Genomic DNA, 18,524 nt, shown 5'->3' with positions numbered 1-18,524 from the left:
TTTTTGTTGGCAAGGTGATGTCTCTGCTTTTTAGCATGCTAAATAACCTCTATGATCCATGAAATGAACTCTAAGAGAAAAGCTACAAAGTCAGTAGACTTTTTTTAAAACTTGCATAATCATTCTGTATACCATTAAAATAACCTTTCTCCCCTTATTATACTGTACATATACACAATATAATATAAATATACTGTACATGTACTGTATATAATGCTACTGTATTAACTTTTTGACTAAGATGTATTGAGGCTAAGCATGTTTCCCTTGTCTTTGTAAATGCAGCATTGAATAGTAATTGTAACCAACAATGAGAAGAAAAGTGGCAGGAAGACTTAGGCTTAGTCCTAATGAAGAAGCTCAGCTGTTGAAAGAAGAACACGAAAGAAGAAGAAAATTAAGGCTGCAACAGGTGTGTTTCCATTGGGAGGAGTCATTTATCTTTGAGCAATTAAAAAAGCAGAAACTATATGCAGCTGTTAATGGTGGGGGTTGGACTCGATGACCTCCAAAGTCCCAACTTTATTATTATTATTATTACTATTACTATTACTATTACTGTTACTGTTACTATTACTGTTATTACTACTATTATTATTATTATGTATATGGCAACAGTGCATTCTGTGGAGTGGGGCAAGATCTATACTACCCTAGAGCTGCAGAGGTGTGTGGGAATAATCCTTTACATTTTCTAGTGATCTTTAATCTCTTCCTGGCTCCAGATTTAGGAGGAAGGATGGGATTTTCTGCTCACTGTTTCCATGCCAGCCAAGTAGACAAAATGTATCATAATCAGCAAGTCCAAACTTCCAGCTCTGGGAAGGGAATATATGACACTAATTTCTTTATTGCTAAGATCTCTACACAGGGTTAAATTGTCAAATGCAATTGAGGCATGAAGTTAGGATTAGAAGGCAGGGAATTACTTTTCACCAAAATAAATGGATGACATAGCCCAGTTATTTATTTAATTTATATACTGCCTGAATCAACACTTTTGTGGTTCACAAGTTAAAAAAAAAAATTAAAACAGTGAAAAAGAAATAGAAGAATATAGTGGTACCTCCGTGCTCGATTGCTTCAAAACTCATTTAATTTGGTATCTATGCATTCTGATGCGAAAACGTTGCTCTGATACTTATTGTTTGTTTGGTACTTGACACACTGCAATAGGAAGTGAGGGGTAGCGACAGAGAATGGACAGGAAGTTGGCAATGTCGGGAAGGACGCTGCAAAAGGAAGCCGGGGACGGCTGCAGAGGGCAGACAGGAAGTCGGCCATGCTGGGAAGGTTGCAGACATAGGAAATGGAACAGATAGGAAGTCCTTCCCTGCTGAAACAAAAGGTCACGTGGTAAACTACGTGGTTTGTTTGGTACTCATCGTTTTTAGTACTTGTCGTGCCTCCCAGGACCAATTAACGAGTACCGAGATACCATTCTAGACAAGAATAAGGAGTAAAGAGGATAAAAACCAAATAGGAATGAAAAAGAGACAGACCTCACCTTCCAGGCACTTCAAAACACCTGCCCTGTGCATGCAGGTGCTGCTACAGATAAAACATGCTTATGGGTCCTAATTAATGGTGTTTAACCGAATGAGGCCAACATGCTCCAACCCTGCTAGATTGAATCAGCCAGACAAATATTATGATAAATAGGTGTTTGCATTTCAAACTAATTGGAGATTGTGATTTATAACTGTTAATTGAAGGATGGAATTTTGCTTTGATGCTATGTACTCAGGGAAGGGGGATCCAGTTTTTGGCTTCAACTATATTAGTGCCGAAGCTATGCTACTCCCATAAAGATTCTTTAAGGCAATGGTTCTCAACCTTTTTAATGCCATGACCCAACTGGTCGTAAGTCGAGGACTAAAGCGGTCGTAAGTCGAGGACTAAAGCGGTCATAAGTCGAGGACTTTCCCTGCCCAGGAGCGCCGCACATGCGTGATTCTGCTCCCTGGGCCGGCCGAGGCGTAGCTGGCAAGCGGCAGAGATGGAGCAGGCCGACCACCAGCTGGCCCAGCCCAAGGGAGGTAAGGCACCCGCCGGAAAAGGGGAAAAAAATGGCGGACAAAAAAAATGGCGGACAGCCTTGCTTGACGACCCCCGTGAAATGGTCGATCGACCCCAAATGGGGTCCCGACCCACAGGTTGAGAACCACTGCTTTAAGGTAAACAATGCCTCGAAGTTCTTTGAAGAGTTTCATCTGTCAGAACCATGACATCGGGATATAGCAACTGGGCTGCATGGTAGAGCCTTCTATGGAATTATTGACCAACAATGTTTCTCCTTTCCCCCCCTGCCCCCCCCCAGGTCAGGGAACAGGAGCGGAATATTGCTTTGCAGATAAGGCAAGATGTTAAGCAGCGAAGAGATGAACACCTGAAGCAGTTGGCCGAAGAACTGGCGGCAGAATGGCAGAAAACGCAGGATGAGAAAATTAAAGCTCTGGAAAATCTATACCTGTCAAGTTTAAGAGCCATAGGAGAAGGGCACAAAGAGGCAAAGGAAAATGTAGGTAAATGATCGTGTCACTTCCAAAGCTTCCTGCAGATACTGTATGTTTTACTAACTGTATGGTTTGTAGAAATTTGTATTGAAAAGTTGGTGTGAACCAGTATTTTTCAACCTTGACAACTTTTAAGACATGTGGACTTCAACTCCCAGAATTCCCCAGCCAGCATGGCTGGCTAGGGAATTCTGGGAGCTGAAGTGCACACACCTTAAAAGTTGCCATGCTTGAGAAATACTGATGTACACATTTATTTCACTAGTAAGATGTCTAGGACATTTTCTCTTTTTACAGAGGAAATGTAGAGATAGTCCTCAAGTTATGACCATTTGTTCAGTGAAGTTGTGATGGCTCTGAGTATAAAAGGACGTACAACCAGTTCCATATCCCAGCAGCCACATGAACAGAATTTGATGCTTGGCTCACAAGTACGACTGGTTGCTGTTGCTAACCTCTGCCAGCTTCCCACGTGCCAAGTCCACGGGGAAGCTGGCAGGGAAGGTCACAAGTTGCTTGGAAAAGTGTCTCTCTCCCTCCCTCCCCCTGCCTTTTTTTTTTACATGCATGGCAATCTCCTCTCTCACAGCGACCACCACCCCTGTCTGCCCATGTTCGCACGCATGCATACACCTTCCTTTTCTGGATATATCTTTGTGCTTGCACACACATTGCACCTTTTTTCCTGATCCTCCCTGAGCTCCTGCTGCACCTCTTTTCACATTCATTAATTAAAATTATTTTTCTTACTTAAATTAATGTAATGCCTAGCATGCTACCCATGTCTGCCCGTTTGTCATTTCAAAGGAGCCTGATTTGGAGGCACTGGCAAAGCAAGCAGAAGAAAGGAAAGAAACAGCAAAAAAGAGGTATAAGGAAGCACTGAAAAAACAGAAAAGTCAGAAGGAGAAATTCCTGAGAGAACAAACCAGGTAATATTAAAAGATTCTTCCTTGTGTATGCATTTAAGTTTGAATTCAGCATTAACGTGACTGTCCAACTGAGCATGTTGATTTTGCCCTCCCCTCTAGTCACTTGCAAAAGATGAAAATTAAAAACTCTGATATCAGGAAAAATTGCCAGAATTGGGGACTACCTCTACAGTTTATTTTATTTTATTTATTTATTTATTGACTAACTGATTGGCTGACTTGGATTTGTATGCTGATCTAATATACATAGATTTTGAGCGGTTCATAAAACCTACAACAAAATAGCAAAGAAATAGACAAGTAAATCAATTGCGAAGTGTAGTACCCAAAGGTGTATTCAGACATCAGAAACAGACTATAAAAGGGGGCCTCCCTCTTCACAGCAGTTCGATATCCAAAGCCCTTTGGAACAATCAAGGCTTAATGATTTTTCAGAGTATAAACAGGGAGGAGTGTAATCCTTAGTGGAACTATATCAACAGGGAGAGAAGCATGCAGTGCCTCAATATTCAGTCTTGAGCCCAGTACTCTTCAGCATCTTCATAAATGATATAGATGAGGGGAATAGAACTCATCAATTGCAGATGACACCAAGCTGGAGGGAATTGCTAACACTTTGGAAGAGAGACTCAGAAGGATCTTGACAGATTTGAGCTTTGGAACTTACTCAACAAGATGCAGTTCAGTGGTGAGAAAAGTAAGATCCTACACTTAGGTAAGGGAAACCAAATGCATAGGTACAGAATAGATGGTACCTGGCTGAACAGAAGTAACTGTGAGAGAGATCCAAGTGTCCTGGTGGACCATCACTTGAGCATGAGCCAGCAATGTGCTGCAGCTGCCAAAAAAGCCAGCGATGGGCTGCATCAACAGAGGAATCGCATCAGGATCGCGAGAAAGCGATAGTACTGCTTTATACCGCTCTAGTGAGGCCACATTTGGAAGACAGAGCACAGTTCTAGTCACCACAATACAAAAAAAATGCTGAAACCCTAGAAAGTGTGCAGAGAAGAGCAACAAAGAGGATAAGGCAGGGGGGTCAAACTGCTGGCTCGCGGGCCGGTTTCATCATACCGAAGCCACACCCACCCCATTGCTGGCAATGCAAAAAGAGTCGCAATATGTTGCGTCACGTGACGTGGCGAGTTTGACATCCGTGGGATAAGGGATCTGGAGGCTAAATCATAACGGTTGAGGGAGCTAGGTATGTTGAGTCTATCAAAGAGAAGGATTAAGGGGGACGTGATAAACTGCCTTCCAGTACTTGAGGAGCTGTCACAGAGAAGAGAGGATTCACTTAGTCTCCAAAGTACCGGAAGGCAAGACAAGAAGTAAATAGTGGAAGTTTGTTAAAGAGAGATCCAACCTAGAAGTAAGGAGAAATTTTATGACGGAACAATTAATCGGTGGAATTGCTTGCCTCTCAAGAGTTGTGGATGCTTCATCACGGGAGGTTTTCAAAAACAGACTGGACAACAATTTGACTGGGAAGGTCTGCCTTGAGTGGGGGATTGGACTAGAACATAGGTCCCCCCCACCCTGGTCTATGGACCAGCAATGGTTCTGCAGCCCTCCAGGAACCAGGCCACATAGGTGAACAAAGCCCCATCCACGCACATATGGGATCCAGGCAGCACTCAAAACCACCCCACCCTCCCCAGTCCATAGAAAAACTGCCCTCCACAGAACTGGTCCCTGGTGCCCAAAAGGTTGGGGGCTAATGGACTAAAAGACCTTTGAGGTCCCTTCTAGCCCTTTGAGCCTGTATACTATATGGGGTCCCCAGGTTGTGGATCGGTACAGGTCCGTGATTGTTAGGAATTGGGCCACACAGTTGGAGGTGAGTGGCTGGTGAACAAAACTGCGCATTCACGGGATCTAGGCTGTGTGTTCTTCCTCCCGCCCCCATCTGTGAAAAGATTAAATTGTCTTCCTTGAAATTGGCCCTTGGTGCCAAAGAGGTTGGGGGATCCCTATTCTATGTAATCCTAGTAAAGATACTGTTCCAAAGAAGGAGGGCTCTGAATGAGGAGGTTTCTAGCTCACTTCACATGGCACTCTCTCGAGGAAAGACCCTGGAAAAAATTGTCTTACTGGACAGGCAGAAACCACTAAGAATTGGCGGCTCCAAAGATACCTGGTCCCTATGGATGTAGGGCTCTATAGGTGACAACCCATAAGATAACCACCTTGAACTGATACCCAAAAAGTGACCAAGTAATGACCACAGCTCTGAATGGGGAGAGTGTTACATGAGAATCCGTAGTGGTAATTATCACAACTTGAGCTGCTGCATTCTGAACTGGATCATTTCCAGGTGGCCTTCAAGGGTAGCCCCATAGAGAATGGATTGAGGTAGTCCAAATGAAAGGTGCCTTCGCTTTGAGTGATTGTAAGTCGGACTTCTTGGTTCTTCAGGTAAGACCGTAAGTGATGCCCAGGATATAATTATCTGAAGGCCTCCTAACCACAGTTGTTATCTGCTCCTCAAGCACACAAGTCAAGATTACTGACCAGTTCTGGAACATTTAGAATAGAATAGAGCTGGAAGGGACCTTGGAGGTCATCAAGTCCAACCCCCTGCTCAGGCAGGAAACCCTATACCATTTCAGACAAATGGCTGTCCAGTCTCTTCTTAAAAACTTCCAGTGTTGGAGCATTCACCGCTTCTGGAGGCAGGTTGTTCCACTGATCAATTGTTATAACTGTCAGTCAGTGGAACAACCTGCCTCCAGAAGTTCTAGCCAAGGTAGTGTGACCCGGTCCAGAACCCAAAGACAGCAAAAATTTATCTCTCCATTTCTGACATTTGTAGCTTAGAAACCTTGGAAGAGAGCGGAGGGTCGATTAACCTGTTCTATTTCTTGCTACCTATTGTCTAAACTAGGCGAGCCAATGCACGAAAGCATGCATTTGAGGTAGAAAAAGAAAGAGCGGCTAGAGTTGCGAACCTGCCTCCTCCTCCCCCCCACCCTTTTGAAGTGAGTATTCTTTCCAAATAATTTACAAACTGCTGAAATTCCAGCACTCTTCAAAATGTGATCTTGTGATAATGGCGAATATGAGAATGTATAATAGGTCTAAGCATAACACTAATACCAGTTGGTTGACTGTAAGGGATTGGCAGTATGAGTGTTGAGTGATCTTTTAGCCGGTAATGAAGCCAAAGTTGTTAAAATCAGTTTTGTCCATTCAGATTAATTAGTCCATACCTGTGTTACCCCGAAAGTAAAACCTACCCCGAAAATAAACCCTAGCTTGATTTTTGGGAGTGGATCTAATATAAACCCTACCCCAAAAATAAGCTCTAGTTTTGGGGCAAGGCGCACACCTAAAAATCAAGGTAAGGCGGAGATGGGGGTGTGGAGTTGCCCCGTGTGCCCCGCACCCACTTATCTGGCAGCCAGGTCTCTCCTTGCCAGCCCACTTCTGCGGCATCTTCTGCAGCCAGAGGCCTTCCGGAAAGGCCTCTGACTGCGAAGTGCAGGCCTGAGCTCCATTCTCAGCTGTAGAATGAAGCTGTTCGTTCGGCCACAGAAGAAGGGGGCCACCTGAGCGAGGCTGTCAGTGCCGGAGGTGAGTGGAAAAGACACCCCCCCCTCTGAAAATAAGACCTGGTGCCTTTTGGAGGCAAAAAATAAATAAGGCTGGGTCTTATTTTCAGGGAAACACGGTTTATCAAATATACATTATGGCACCTGCTGAGGAAATTTTGAATGTTTTATGAAAAGAATTTATGTGCTTCAACATTTTTTCCTGTGCCATAATTCATTGAATGTTTTATGCAAAATGTTTCCTATAATTCTTTTTTTTTTTTTTTGCATAAGTACAGGTAGTCCTCAACTTACAACCACAATTGAGCTCAACATTTATATCACTAAGTGAGAAAATTGTTAAGTGAGTTTTGCCCCATTTTACATCTTTTCTCGCCACATTTGTTAAGTGAATCACTGCAGTGAATCACATGACCCTGGGACACTGCAATGAGCATAAATGTGAGTCAGTTGTCAAAGCATCCAAATGTAAATCATGTGACCATGGGGATGCTGCAGCGGTCATAAGTGTGAAAAATGGTCATAAGTCTTTTCAGTGCCGCTGTAACTTCGAATCTCACTAAATGAACTGTTGTAGGTCGAGGACTACCTGTATTACTGAAACATACACATGTAATTGTTCGGACTCATGCTACTGACAGAATCGGCATTGCCTCCTTTGTATTCAGTGGTCCTAATCAGAGATAATTAGTTCTTAAATGCATTGAAAGTTAATTGTTACAACTTCCTTAATTTCAGGGAAATTTAAGCATGTCTAATTTATATCAAAGCGAGAGCTTCTGGCTAGGATTTTTTTTTATTTTGTATACTGTTTTGCTGCTTCAGAATATTATATATTGCAGTTAATCTCCTTTTCTGATAAATGTTTAGAACATTTTGATGTTGTTTAATATTAAAAGTATGAGCTACAAGATGAAAGATGCATAAGTAAATTTAATCGCAGCTGGAAATTCTGTAGCCTAGTTGTTTGTCATCCTTCACTGAAGTGGGAGTGGTGGTGAGGATATTAATGGCTACTGCTACAAGGACCCCTAAGCTAGTATCTGAACACTACGTATTTATTATTTATTGCACCATCTAATTATGTTTGGTTTTCAGTCCATAAAAAATATGACATTATTGTCATGCATTAATTTGCAGCATATTACAGATTGGAATATATTGAAAATGTAGGGTTCTTCTTGGGTATGCTATCTTCCTAAAGCTGTTTTATTACGATCATTAATTATGTATTTGCAATTTGTGCCATTCTTGTTGATAACTTGTGATAGTTTATCTCTGGCAGGATTTGGCATCTTATATACAAGAGACAGCCATGTAATGTTTGTTTTTGTGACTTGTAATCTCAAAAATTCACTCTTGTAAAAGCAATGCATTATTTCAACTTTTTCAGAATGTTGAATTGAAGACTATACCTGCAGTGAAAACTAGTGATGTTGATAATTTTTCGATTAGTCGGCACCATATTTTTGACCCATATGTGGACAGAGAAATGAGCACAGACCAGGTGATTTTCAGGTTGCATGTGGTATATTCTGCACAGTAACCGTTGTGTATTTTATCTATTAATTGAACACGTTTATACCGTGCTTTTCAGCCACAAAGATTCTCAGGATAGAACACATCAATAAAATGTCTCTGTTTCCAGGTTTATAGTTTGGAGTAGGGGAGATAAACAAGGAAAATTAGTTGTTTGTTAAGTTAGCAATTCATAGAGTTATAAACATCTATTTACCCGTTGAAATGAAAGCATTTTCTGATCATGCCCCAAGACTTCTTGTAATGACTAGCTGAAATAGTTTTTTAAAAAAAGGAAAGATCTTCCTATAATCACTTTTATCTCAGTTGCATTAATGGAGTGGCAGACCTTTTATCCTTCTGTTATGCCCTAAAGGTACAGTGATGGATCACGCTGTGAGGAAAGAAAAACCTCAGGTGAAGTTATCAAGGTAGCTTCTCAGTGTATTAATGGGCCCCCGTTTCCTTCTGTCTCAGTTACAGCAAGATGGAAGAAGTCTCGAAAAATGTGATCTCATGAGTTTGTGCTGTAACTACAGAAAGTAAAGATTTGCACAAAGCCTACAAAAATAGATTTTCGCTTTTGTAAGGCTGAGAATAGGAAACCTGTTTCCAAAATTACAGCCGCTGTTTCTGGTAGGCATGTCATTAATAAAATGTCAAAATGAAAATGAAAACTTTTCATCATTATCAAAACAAGTGAGGACTGTTCCCCCCCCCCCCTCCCCTTAATGTATGCTTCTAAAAATTCTCAACTGGTGAGCTAACTTAGCAATACTAATTTGGTACAATTGGAAAAGGTACTACACAGAGTGAATACGGACATAGAAGTAGTAGAACTAGTAAGACCGACAATAGAATAGTTGAAGAATAGACAATTTCACCCAAATTTCCCTTTTCATTCCTCATGTCTTTGGGAATGGTCCCTTTTAAAGACTGCTCGTGTGTGTGTATCTTTTTTCACTTGTCTTGTTGCATGTTTATATAATTCTCTAGAACAGGGGTGTCAAACTGCTGGCCGGATGCGTCACACCAAAACCGTGCCCACCGGCAATGGGAAAAAAGTCACGGCACGTCACGTGACGTCGCGAGTTTGACACCCGTGCTCTAGAACAAGGTTTCCCAAACTTAGGTGTACCTCCCTTGAGGAGTCCTGGTGGAGTTTTGAAATTCTTTAGTTGTATATTATTATAATAAATCCACTTTCCCAAAGTTTCACTGAGTTGTGTTCATTGTTCATTTGTGTTCATTTTAGAGTTTTAGGGAAGATAAATACATTAAGATTACACTAAAGGGAGATGCTGTGGCAAAATTTTAAGAACCTCTAGAGCAGAGCAGTATAGATGCCATGCATGATTCCAGACTGTATGGCAGTGGTGGCGAACCTATGGCACATGTGCCAGAGGTGGCACTCACAGCCCTCTCTGTGGGCATGTACGCCATCGCCCCAGCAGAGTTCGCCAGAGTAGCGAGCATGTGGCGTTTGGAAGCAACGGGGCAGGGACTGAGCGAGCAAGCAGCATTGGCCCCCTGGGGATGCCCTGGAGATGGCGAGGGATTGGTCCCTGCCACCCTGGTCCCGGCCCACCCACCCCAGCCACGCCCACCCAGTCTGCTATGACCACCACAGCTGTGACCACTGCAGCTATGCCCACCCAGTGGGCCAGGCCCCCCCCCCCGCTCCCCCTGACAGCACCACAATGCTGATGCGGCCCTGGCACTTTGCAACAAATAAATGGGTTTTGGGTTGCAGTTTGGGCACTCGGTCTCTAAAAGGTTCGCCATCACTACTGTATGGGAATCTTTTGAGGTCCGAATATGTTGGGAGAATGTGTTACCATGCTTTTTCCAGGAAATGCATTTCTCCAGTATGACAAATAGTAGCTGTTATTTGGGACCGTATCATGGGTTCACATACTAGGTATGGGGAGGGGGTGTAGTTATTCCCCTTCCCCCCCCCCCCCATCTTAGAATTTTGACACTATTGATTTAAAGCTGGTAGATTCATGGTGGTTATACAAGCTCATCTCTTGGGTATTGAGGTTGGTCCCAAGTTTGTTTTGGTTTTAGCCATAGAATTTTTAATTATGATTTTCTTTGAGGCACGACAGAACTTGGTTGCTAACTAGTTGCTGGTTGGTTGTCAGCCAGATGCTCGGTTGCTCGCCAAAGAGGAAGCCAAACAAAAGGAAGAGCTGCAAAACGACAAAGAAAGAGAAAAGAGAGAACAGCTGGAAAAAGCTTATTTGAGAGGGAAACATGCCTTGAAGATGGTTCGACTGGCGAGAGTAAGTAAAATGTACACCTGGTGCTTTTTCAAACACGAGTAATAAAACGAGAATTAATAATTGCAAATGATATCATAGCTTCGGTTGCTTTAAGAAAAAAAAATCTTAACATTGTTGTAAAGTATTTTGCTGAAATGTTTTGAGGTATTTTACCTTTAGCTTCCAGATTTGTACTTGGAACATTCTTTCTGTTGTCAAAGTAGAAATACATTTCATGATCTGAAAAGCTATCCTGTAGTAATTCAGACAGAGAGGGGAAGGTTTGGGGTTTGAGGCTATAAAAGTGATGAAACACAAACAGTATCTATGGGTGAAAAGTTGGCTATTAGCTACTCTATTGTCAGACCTGCTGCCACTTAAACCTCTAAATAGAAACGATCCTTGGCTCCATTTGTTGAGAAAGGTATAGTTTTATTAGAAGTCAAGTGTATTGCAATAACCCAGGGGTGTCAAACTCAATTTCATTGAGGGCCGAATCAGCATTGCAGTTGCCCTCAGGGGGCCGGGTGGGTGTGGCCAGGGTGGGTGCGGCCTACTGGGTAGGCGTGGATGGAGTGGGTGTGGCCTGTTGGGTGGGTGTGGCCAGCTCTACATCATTCGTGTCAAGGGTGCCTGTGGGAGCCTGGGCAGGAGTGGGACAGATCTGAGGGTCTCTGGCAGAAGGGGATTGGACCAGGGCAAGTGCCAAGGCATGGTCCACTGGAGGAGCCTCACTGTTCCTCTCAGGCCATGTGGGGGGGCTTATGGAGCTAAGACTGAATGCGTTTCAGCATAGATGGCCACCACAAAATTGTACATTGGCTCCCAGCTGGCCTGGGCCAGGGCGAAGGCAGAGGGGGCCGTTCCCTCACTGTTTCCAGGATGACTTCGCGGGCCACATGAAACCACTTTGCGGCCCGCATCCGGCCCCTGGGCCTTGTGTTTGACATGTCTACAATAACCCATAGCCAGAACTGAATAACCCATACCCAAAATCCGTAAGTTCAACTTTTCAAGCATTGAGATGGCAGCTAGTGCAAACTGAATCTTAAATCTTATTTTCAGGCAATTTTTACCTAATGACAATAACCAAAACTTGTATTGAAATACTTACCAAAGTGTTCAGCATTATACTTGTATTAGGAAAAAGATATGTGATGCCCAGTAGTTCTTTATTGAGAGATAAATATGCAAAGCACGTGTGGAGGCTGAGGATATGAATGTACTCGCATTTTTGTATGCAAATGATGGCACTATTGGTAGAGAACATAAATAATTTGCTGTGAAAATTAGTTAAATTATGTAATACAGTGAGCAATATGGATCTATAACTTAACGTATTGAAGACCAAGATTTTTAGTGTTGGTCTGGAAAATGCAGTAAACAACTGCAAATTATATCTGTATGCAGTGTATAGAAAAGCTAGAGCAAGTGAATGCATTTATCTTGTGTACCTTTGTTCAAATATTTCTTCATCAATTTCGTCTACCAGGTTTTGATATGGGAAAAAACAAGTGATCTGTTGCAAAGAATAAATATTTGTCAAGAGAGATAGAAATGTTGTGTATAGGAGTGTTGGTTTTTTATGGATATGAGGCTTGGCTACGCCAAGAGAGACATAAAATATGTTAGATTTGCTGGAAATGGCTTCGTTAAGATAAGTGTGCAGTAAGGAAAGAAGTTATATAATCAAGATTGAATAGGTTCCAAATGAATATGGATGGATTACAAAAACGAGTGACCGGTATAAAAGAAGTGAGTTGAAGTGGTTTTTGTCATATAGAGAAAAGCAATGAGATTTACTTGTTACTGGCATTCAGTATCAATTGTGAACAATTCTGTTTGCTATTTATAACAAAGTAATAACCGTAGAGAAGAGAGACGATGTTTATACAGGTGCATAAACATAAAAAAACTTTTCTGATCAGTATCTATTGAACTCAGAATGAATCTCGGTCCTGAGCGGAAAATGCAGGCTTTCTGTCTCTCTTATCCAACAGCCATGAAGGCTTTTTTAAAAATTTACATTTTTAAAAAAGTATAAACATATTCACACAATTAGTTTCCTTGCAAAAGTTAATAGGCCTCCTTCCACATTGAATTCCTTCTACACCTGCTGCTTGCTGGCTCCTCCCTCCTTCCACTTCCTACTCTTGGTTTTGTCCTTGATCCCCTTGCCCAGCTATTCACCCGCTGGAAGCTCCTGGCATTCTTACCTTCAGTGCCCCATTCCGCCAGCCGAAACGATGGGCTGGAGGTAAATCAAGTGCAGGTACTCCTCATTCAGAACTGTTTGAAGTTACAGTGGCGGTGAGCAAGAGGACTTACGACTATTCTTCATAGGTGCAGCTGTTGCAGTGTCCCTGCAGTCATATGATCGCAACTCAGGCACCTGGCAACCAGCTCACTATTACAATGGTCCCAGTGTCCTCCTATCAGGTGATCCCTGTTTCTGACCTTTACTGCCGGCTTCCTGCAAGCAAAGCCAATGGGGGAAGCTAGTCGGAAGTTGCCGACAATCACCTGACTGTGGGATGCTGCAACCACACTGTCGTAAGTTGGCATAGTAACATGATGTTACTGTCACTAAGCAAGGACTACTTGTAATAATAATAAACCTTTTATCTTACTCTGGGATCTTATCTTATGACTATTGTATCTTATGATTTATGATGATTGTATTTATGATTATGATCATGATTTATCACTTGTTGCTTGTATGTACACTGAGAGTTTATGCGCCGGAGACAAATTCCTTGTGTGTCCAATCACACTTGCCCAATAAAGAATTCTACTCTATTCCACTCCACCCCACTCCACTCTACTCTATTCTACTCTACTACTGTTTTCCTATATAACAGTGGTGGTGAACCTATGGCACGGGTGCCAGAGGCGGCACTCAGAGGCCTTTCTGTGGGCATGCGCACCATCACTCCAGCCCCGCCTCCCCCCACGGCCCCCTCCTCACCAGCAGCCCCCCCCCTGGAGGAGAGTCGCCCTCGAGCATGGCCCGCACAGAGCAGTGCAGCCAAGGACATGGCAGCCGGGCAGCAGGGACATGACTCCTCCCTTGTGCCCTGTCGCGCGCAGTTGATGCTGCGGGGCGCAGGTGGAAGGCGTGGCTGCCATAGCACTGCTGGGCCATCTGGGTGATCTGCGGCGGGCCATAGAGGTGGTGAATGGCCCTCCGGATGGGGGCAGAGCTGGAGTGCAGCAGGCAGGGACGGGCGGGGTGGCGGGGAGGGGCTGGTTTTGGGGCACTCGGTCTCTAAAAGGTTCGCCATCACTGCTATATAACCTCTAATCTGTTTTGGTAACCCCCAACACCCAGATTCTAGCACCCAAATTATGTCTCCGCTTCTCATAGCAATCTCCTATCAGTTTGCACCAGCTAATTACAGTTCCCTCTGTTATATGCTGTATATAACCAAAACAGTAGTAGGGCAAATAAATGAGTGAATTACTTCCAATTTGTATCTAAATTTGGTAGGCTGCATGACATACATCTAGATTTAAGTAGAAATGCCCTTCTGTGGGATATAAAAGCTCTTCTTTCTGGAAGTTTATATGTTTCTTCACTTTCTCTATTAGGGATTAATTTATTTGTGATATTCTACTAATTCAGGAGAAACATTAGAAAATTGAGTTGGTAAGGGAGAGTGTATAAGGGTTTACCTTCTCAGAATGCCTAATGTAATTTTAATGTACCTAATGTTGCAGAAAAAGGAAAACATTAATGTTTCATTTTGAGTAGCGGTTAACAATATATGTATTCAGCACACAAGAAAATCATCAGAATCGAAGCTATCATTTCATAATGAAGTATGACTAATAAAAGTTTGCTTTTGGACTATTAATCGTCTTGAAAAAAAGGAAGTCACGTGTTACTGTTTGAAGCAAATAAGTTCTACAAAATAATTTGCTTCAAAGTAAACTTGCATTTCTCTATAGATTACGTTAACATCTATATACAGGTATGTATGAAAACTTAACCCTATGATTTATACAGCTGAAGCTGCATTCTCATTAATAAATATGCCCTCTTTGCCTTTCAATTGATTTCTTTCTGAGACAAAAAAACAAACAAACCCCTGTATCAAAACTGACAGTCACGTTAGGGCAGTAAACTGATGTTTTTGGGAACGACTTTTTAACAAAACATCTCTGCTTTAAAGGACAAGGAAAAGTTAATGGAAGAGCTTGAACACATGCAGAATGTTGACCTGGCCCACAGAAGGCGGACCGTTGCCCAGATGCCCCCGCAACTCTTTGAACCGACCTATAGACGTGTGGAAATCAAAGAAGAATGGCAGAGGGATCTGGAGTGCGCCTTTGAAGACATGTACACTGGAAACATGAGTGAGCCTAATTTAGAACTGTAGACTTTTAACTGTACTTGGGGTTGATTCGGCTTTCCATCTTTCCAAGGTCAATAAAACGAGGGCCCAGATTTTGGGGGGGGCAATATGCTGACTCTGTAAACTGCTTGGAGAGGGCTGTAAAAGCCCTGTGAAGCGGCATATAAGTCTAACCGCTGTTTCTATATTGAAGTCAAAACATAGAAATTTTCAGAGGAAAACACCATTTCACCGTGGCGAAATCCAGTCACTGCCTCACATAAAATGTCTGTGTACTCTAGAACAAGCATTAAATTTCTGCAGTGCGGGGTTTTGGGGGTTTTTTCCCCAAAAAATAAATTAACAAGTCTCTTCAAAAGACACATTGGCATATTGTCAGATACAGATAGATTTTATTTAATAACCATTCATTTAGCAACTGTTTGAAGTTATAACCACACTGGGGAAAAAATTGTGGCCAATTTACATCCTTCTCATTGTCTTTACATACAATAAGCCCCATTATTCTTCTGTGCCTTACCAGTGGAGTTTTTTTTTAATTGTTATTATTCCCTCCCCCCTCCCCCTTGTATTGAATAGAAACTGGAGAAGAAGGAATTGGAAGAGAGTAAACTGTTTGTTCTTCTACACATCAAAAGCAGTGTAATCATGCTGGGAGCCCAGGGCTGGGAGCCAAGGCATACTACACAAATAGCTTACTGTATTCTCTTGCAATCCCTTCCTCTCTAATCGCTTCGCTCGGCAAGGGGAGGGGAAAGGACAAAGAGGGATTGCCTACAAAAATCATTTGCTTCCCCCCCCCCCCGCCCAAAGAGCAGAGCATTTGGGAGGAAAAGCTATTTCAAAAGAGTAACTGTTTGCATAAAATGCCCACATCTCCCAGCTATAGGTTGCCGGTGTGCAGGAAGTCCTCAACCTATGACCACAATTGAGGCCAACATTTCCCTTGCTAAGCAAGACAATTGTTAAGTGAGTTTTGCCCCATTTTATGGCCTTTCTTTCCAGAGTCAATCACTGCAGTTGCTAAATTAGTAACACAGTTGTTAAGTGAATCTGTGAATCCCCATTGACTTTGCTTATCAGAAGGTCACAAAAGGGGATCACATGACCCCGGGACACCGCAACGGTCACAAATAACATGCCGTTTGCCAAGTGTCCCAAATTTTGATCAGGTAACCGTGGAGATGCTGCAAAGGTCATTAAGTGTGAAAAATGGTCATAAGTCACTTTCTCAGTGCCATTGTAACTTTGAATGTTCACCAAATGAATGGTAGTTGCACGGCTTTTGGTATGTGCAAGACAGCAAGCAGGCATTCTAAAGGGTTTGAGAGCGGTTAGGAGGCAAACAAAAGCTGAAGATGTGAAATTGACTCCTCTTGTCTCTAGCTGGAAAGCATAGTCATGGTCACATGATTTCCCACTTAGTGACCACTTCCCAGTTAGGGTGTTTAGTGAGAACTTCCTGCGTTGATGCTGGGAGTCCCTACCAGTTTAGTGTGCCCTGCACTGGATTCCATCTAGTTGCAGTGGAAAAAACGTAATATTAGAGACTTACAGTGAATCTGTGCCCATGGCACTTTCTTGGATCATTTGGATGCTGCTCTTGATTAATAAATTGCAGCTGACAGCCCAAATAAATCAGTTTCTACATGAATAAGAAGGAACCAAGAAGCACATACCGTAGTTTTCCTATCCTAACCTTTGTTTCTAATGTTTACGATTTGGAAAAGAAATCCATTTGGGAATCCCATATGTTTGCTTTTAAGTGGATGGTGTTTCACATTTTAACAGAAATGTATTTAGGGCATAGTTTGACAATGCTATTCACTTGCTAATTCTTAACAGCAGATGATTACAATTACCATATGGCTAAAGCTCTCATTATAAATTGTCTCACCATGAGATAATTTTATCTTAGCACAGTTAACCACAAATAGAAATCGAGGTAGTGGGATTTTTTTTTTTTTTACTCTATAACCTAGACCATTATAATTTGGAAAAACAAAATATTGCACTGCTGGTTTCATGTTGCTGTTTCTTTACACAGAAATGAAAGGAGATCTTATTTTGCACCTTGATCCACAGCCTTTGCCAGCTCCCTCCGATGCATCTCAAGACGATGAACTAGAACTTTCCCAGGAACCAGAACCTGTATGTGACTTGCCTCCAAGATTGGAAAGTGAGATGGAGGGCAATGAGCCAAGCGGTACGAAGCATTTTTTTTTTTTTTTGCTAAGAACCGAAAGCTGTAATCCAGCACTTCGTGCTTACAGTCCATGCATGTGAACTGGCCATGTTCTTAGTCAAGTGGGATAGAAACCTCACTAAATCAATAAATAAAGCACAAGGTCCTTCTGCTTTGAGGTTTTTGCAGGGCATGCTTAAAAAGTTAGTGGGACAGCAACAAAGCTCCACTGAAGGCACAAGGGGGGCCTTCCCAGGAGTGCCAAGTATTAATTCCACTTTACAATGCCTTAGTAAGGCCACACTTGGAATACTGCATCCAGTTTTGGTCACCACGATGTAAAAAAGATGTTGAGACTCTAGAAAGAGTACAGAGAAGAGCAACAAAGATGATTAGGGGACTGGAGGCTAAAAGATATAAGGAACGGTTGCTGGAATTGGGTATGTCTAGTTTAACGAAGAGAAGGACGAGGGGGGGACATGATAGCAGTCTTCCAATGTCTCAGGGGCTGCCACAAAGAAGAGGGAGTCAAGCTATTCTCCAAAGCACCTGAAGGCAGGACAAGAAGCAACGGATGGAAACTCATCAAGGAGAGAATCAACCTAGAACTAAGGAGAAACTTCCTGACAGAACAATTAACCAGTGGAACAACCTGCCTCCAGAAGCGGTGAATGCTCCAACACTGGAAGTTTTTAAGAAGAGACTGGACAGCCATTTGTCTGAAATGGTATAGGGTTACCTGCCTGAGCTGGGGGTTGGACTTGATGACCTCCAAGGTCCCTTCCAACTTTATTATTAAGTTAGTACTCCCTACCAGTCAGTTGAACAGGAGGAAAGGCAAAGTAATTCTGTTCCCATGGTGCAGGAAGCTACCTCTGACTACATGAGTCTTGCTGGCCCCAATGCTTTCTGTTCAAGTTGACCCTCAGATTTATCCTGCTCAGAAACCGATAGTTGCCAAATCTTGATCATGCCCCATTTCCATATTGTTATCAAGGAAACTGCATGGATGTGCCCAGGTGGTCAGCAGAGGTGAAGCTCAGCTCAAGCTTAAATTGAACCAGTTGGATCTTGTGCAATAGTATGCAGCATGGTGACCAGGCTTAGCGTGCACACTTGGTTTGATTCATATACTATCATAAATTGTGATACTGTTTGTTGGCTCAGCAAGGTATATGGCTTAGCGAGTTGTGT

The 18,524-nt window shown here is 42.6% G+C and overlaps 2 protein-coding genes across 2 annotated transcripts in view; both read left to right on the top strand.

Annotated features, from left to right (window-relative positions):
• The window catches only part of LOC107298303 (centrosomal protein of 295 kDa), a 10,865-nt gene extending 4,278 nt beyond the window's left edge, over nucleotides 1-6,587 (top strand). The window contains exons 2-6 of the mRNA XM_015827675.1: nucleotides 286-412; nucleotides 2,321-2,521; nucleotides 3,324-3,448; nucleotides 6,336-6,429; nucleotides 6,576-6,587. Coding sequence (XP_015683161.1) covers nucleotides 311-412; nucleotides 2,321-2,521; nucleotides 3,324-3,448; nucleotides 6,336-6,429; nucleotides 6,576-6,587 — 534 coding nt within the window. The 5' untranslated portion in view covers nucleotides 286-310. The remainder of the gene's footprint in view (nucleotides 1-285; nucleotides 413-2,320; nucleotides 2,522-3,323; nucleotides 3,449-6,335; nucleotides 6,430-6,575) is intronic.
• Nucleotides 6,588-14,973: 8,386 nt separating this feature from the next.
• On the top strand, nucleotides 14,974-17,351 carry LOC107298301 (centrosomal protein of 295 kDa-like; the record flags this gene model as incomplete). Its single annotated transcript, XM_015827674.1, has 2 exons — nucleotides 14,974-15,146; nucleotides 17,193-17,351. Coding segments are annotated over exons 1-2 (328 nt in total), but the record flags the coding sequence as incomplete, so codon positions are not given.
• Between the last annotated feature and the right edge of the window lie 1,173 nt (nucleotides 17,352-18,524).

Source organism: Protobothrops mucrosquamatus, unplaced genomic scaffold (assembly GCF_001527695.2).
Source record: "Protobothrops mucrosquamatus isolate PMUCROS unplaced genomic scaffold, P.Mucros_1.0 scaffold3861, whole genome shotgun sequence".
NCBI lineage: Eukaryota > Metazoa > Chordata > Lepidosauria > Squamata > Viperidae > Protobothrops > Protobothrops mucrosquamatus.
This window is presented reverse-complemented; position numbering and strand designations above follow the sequence as displayed.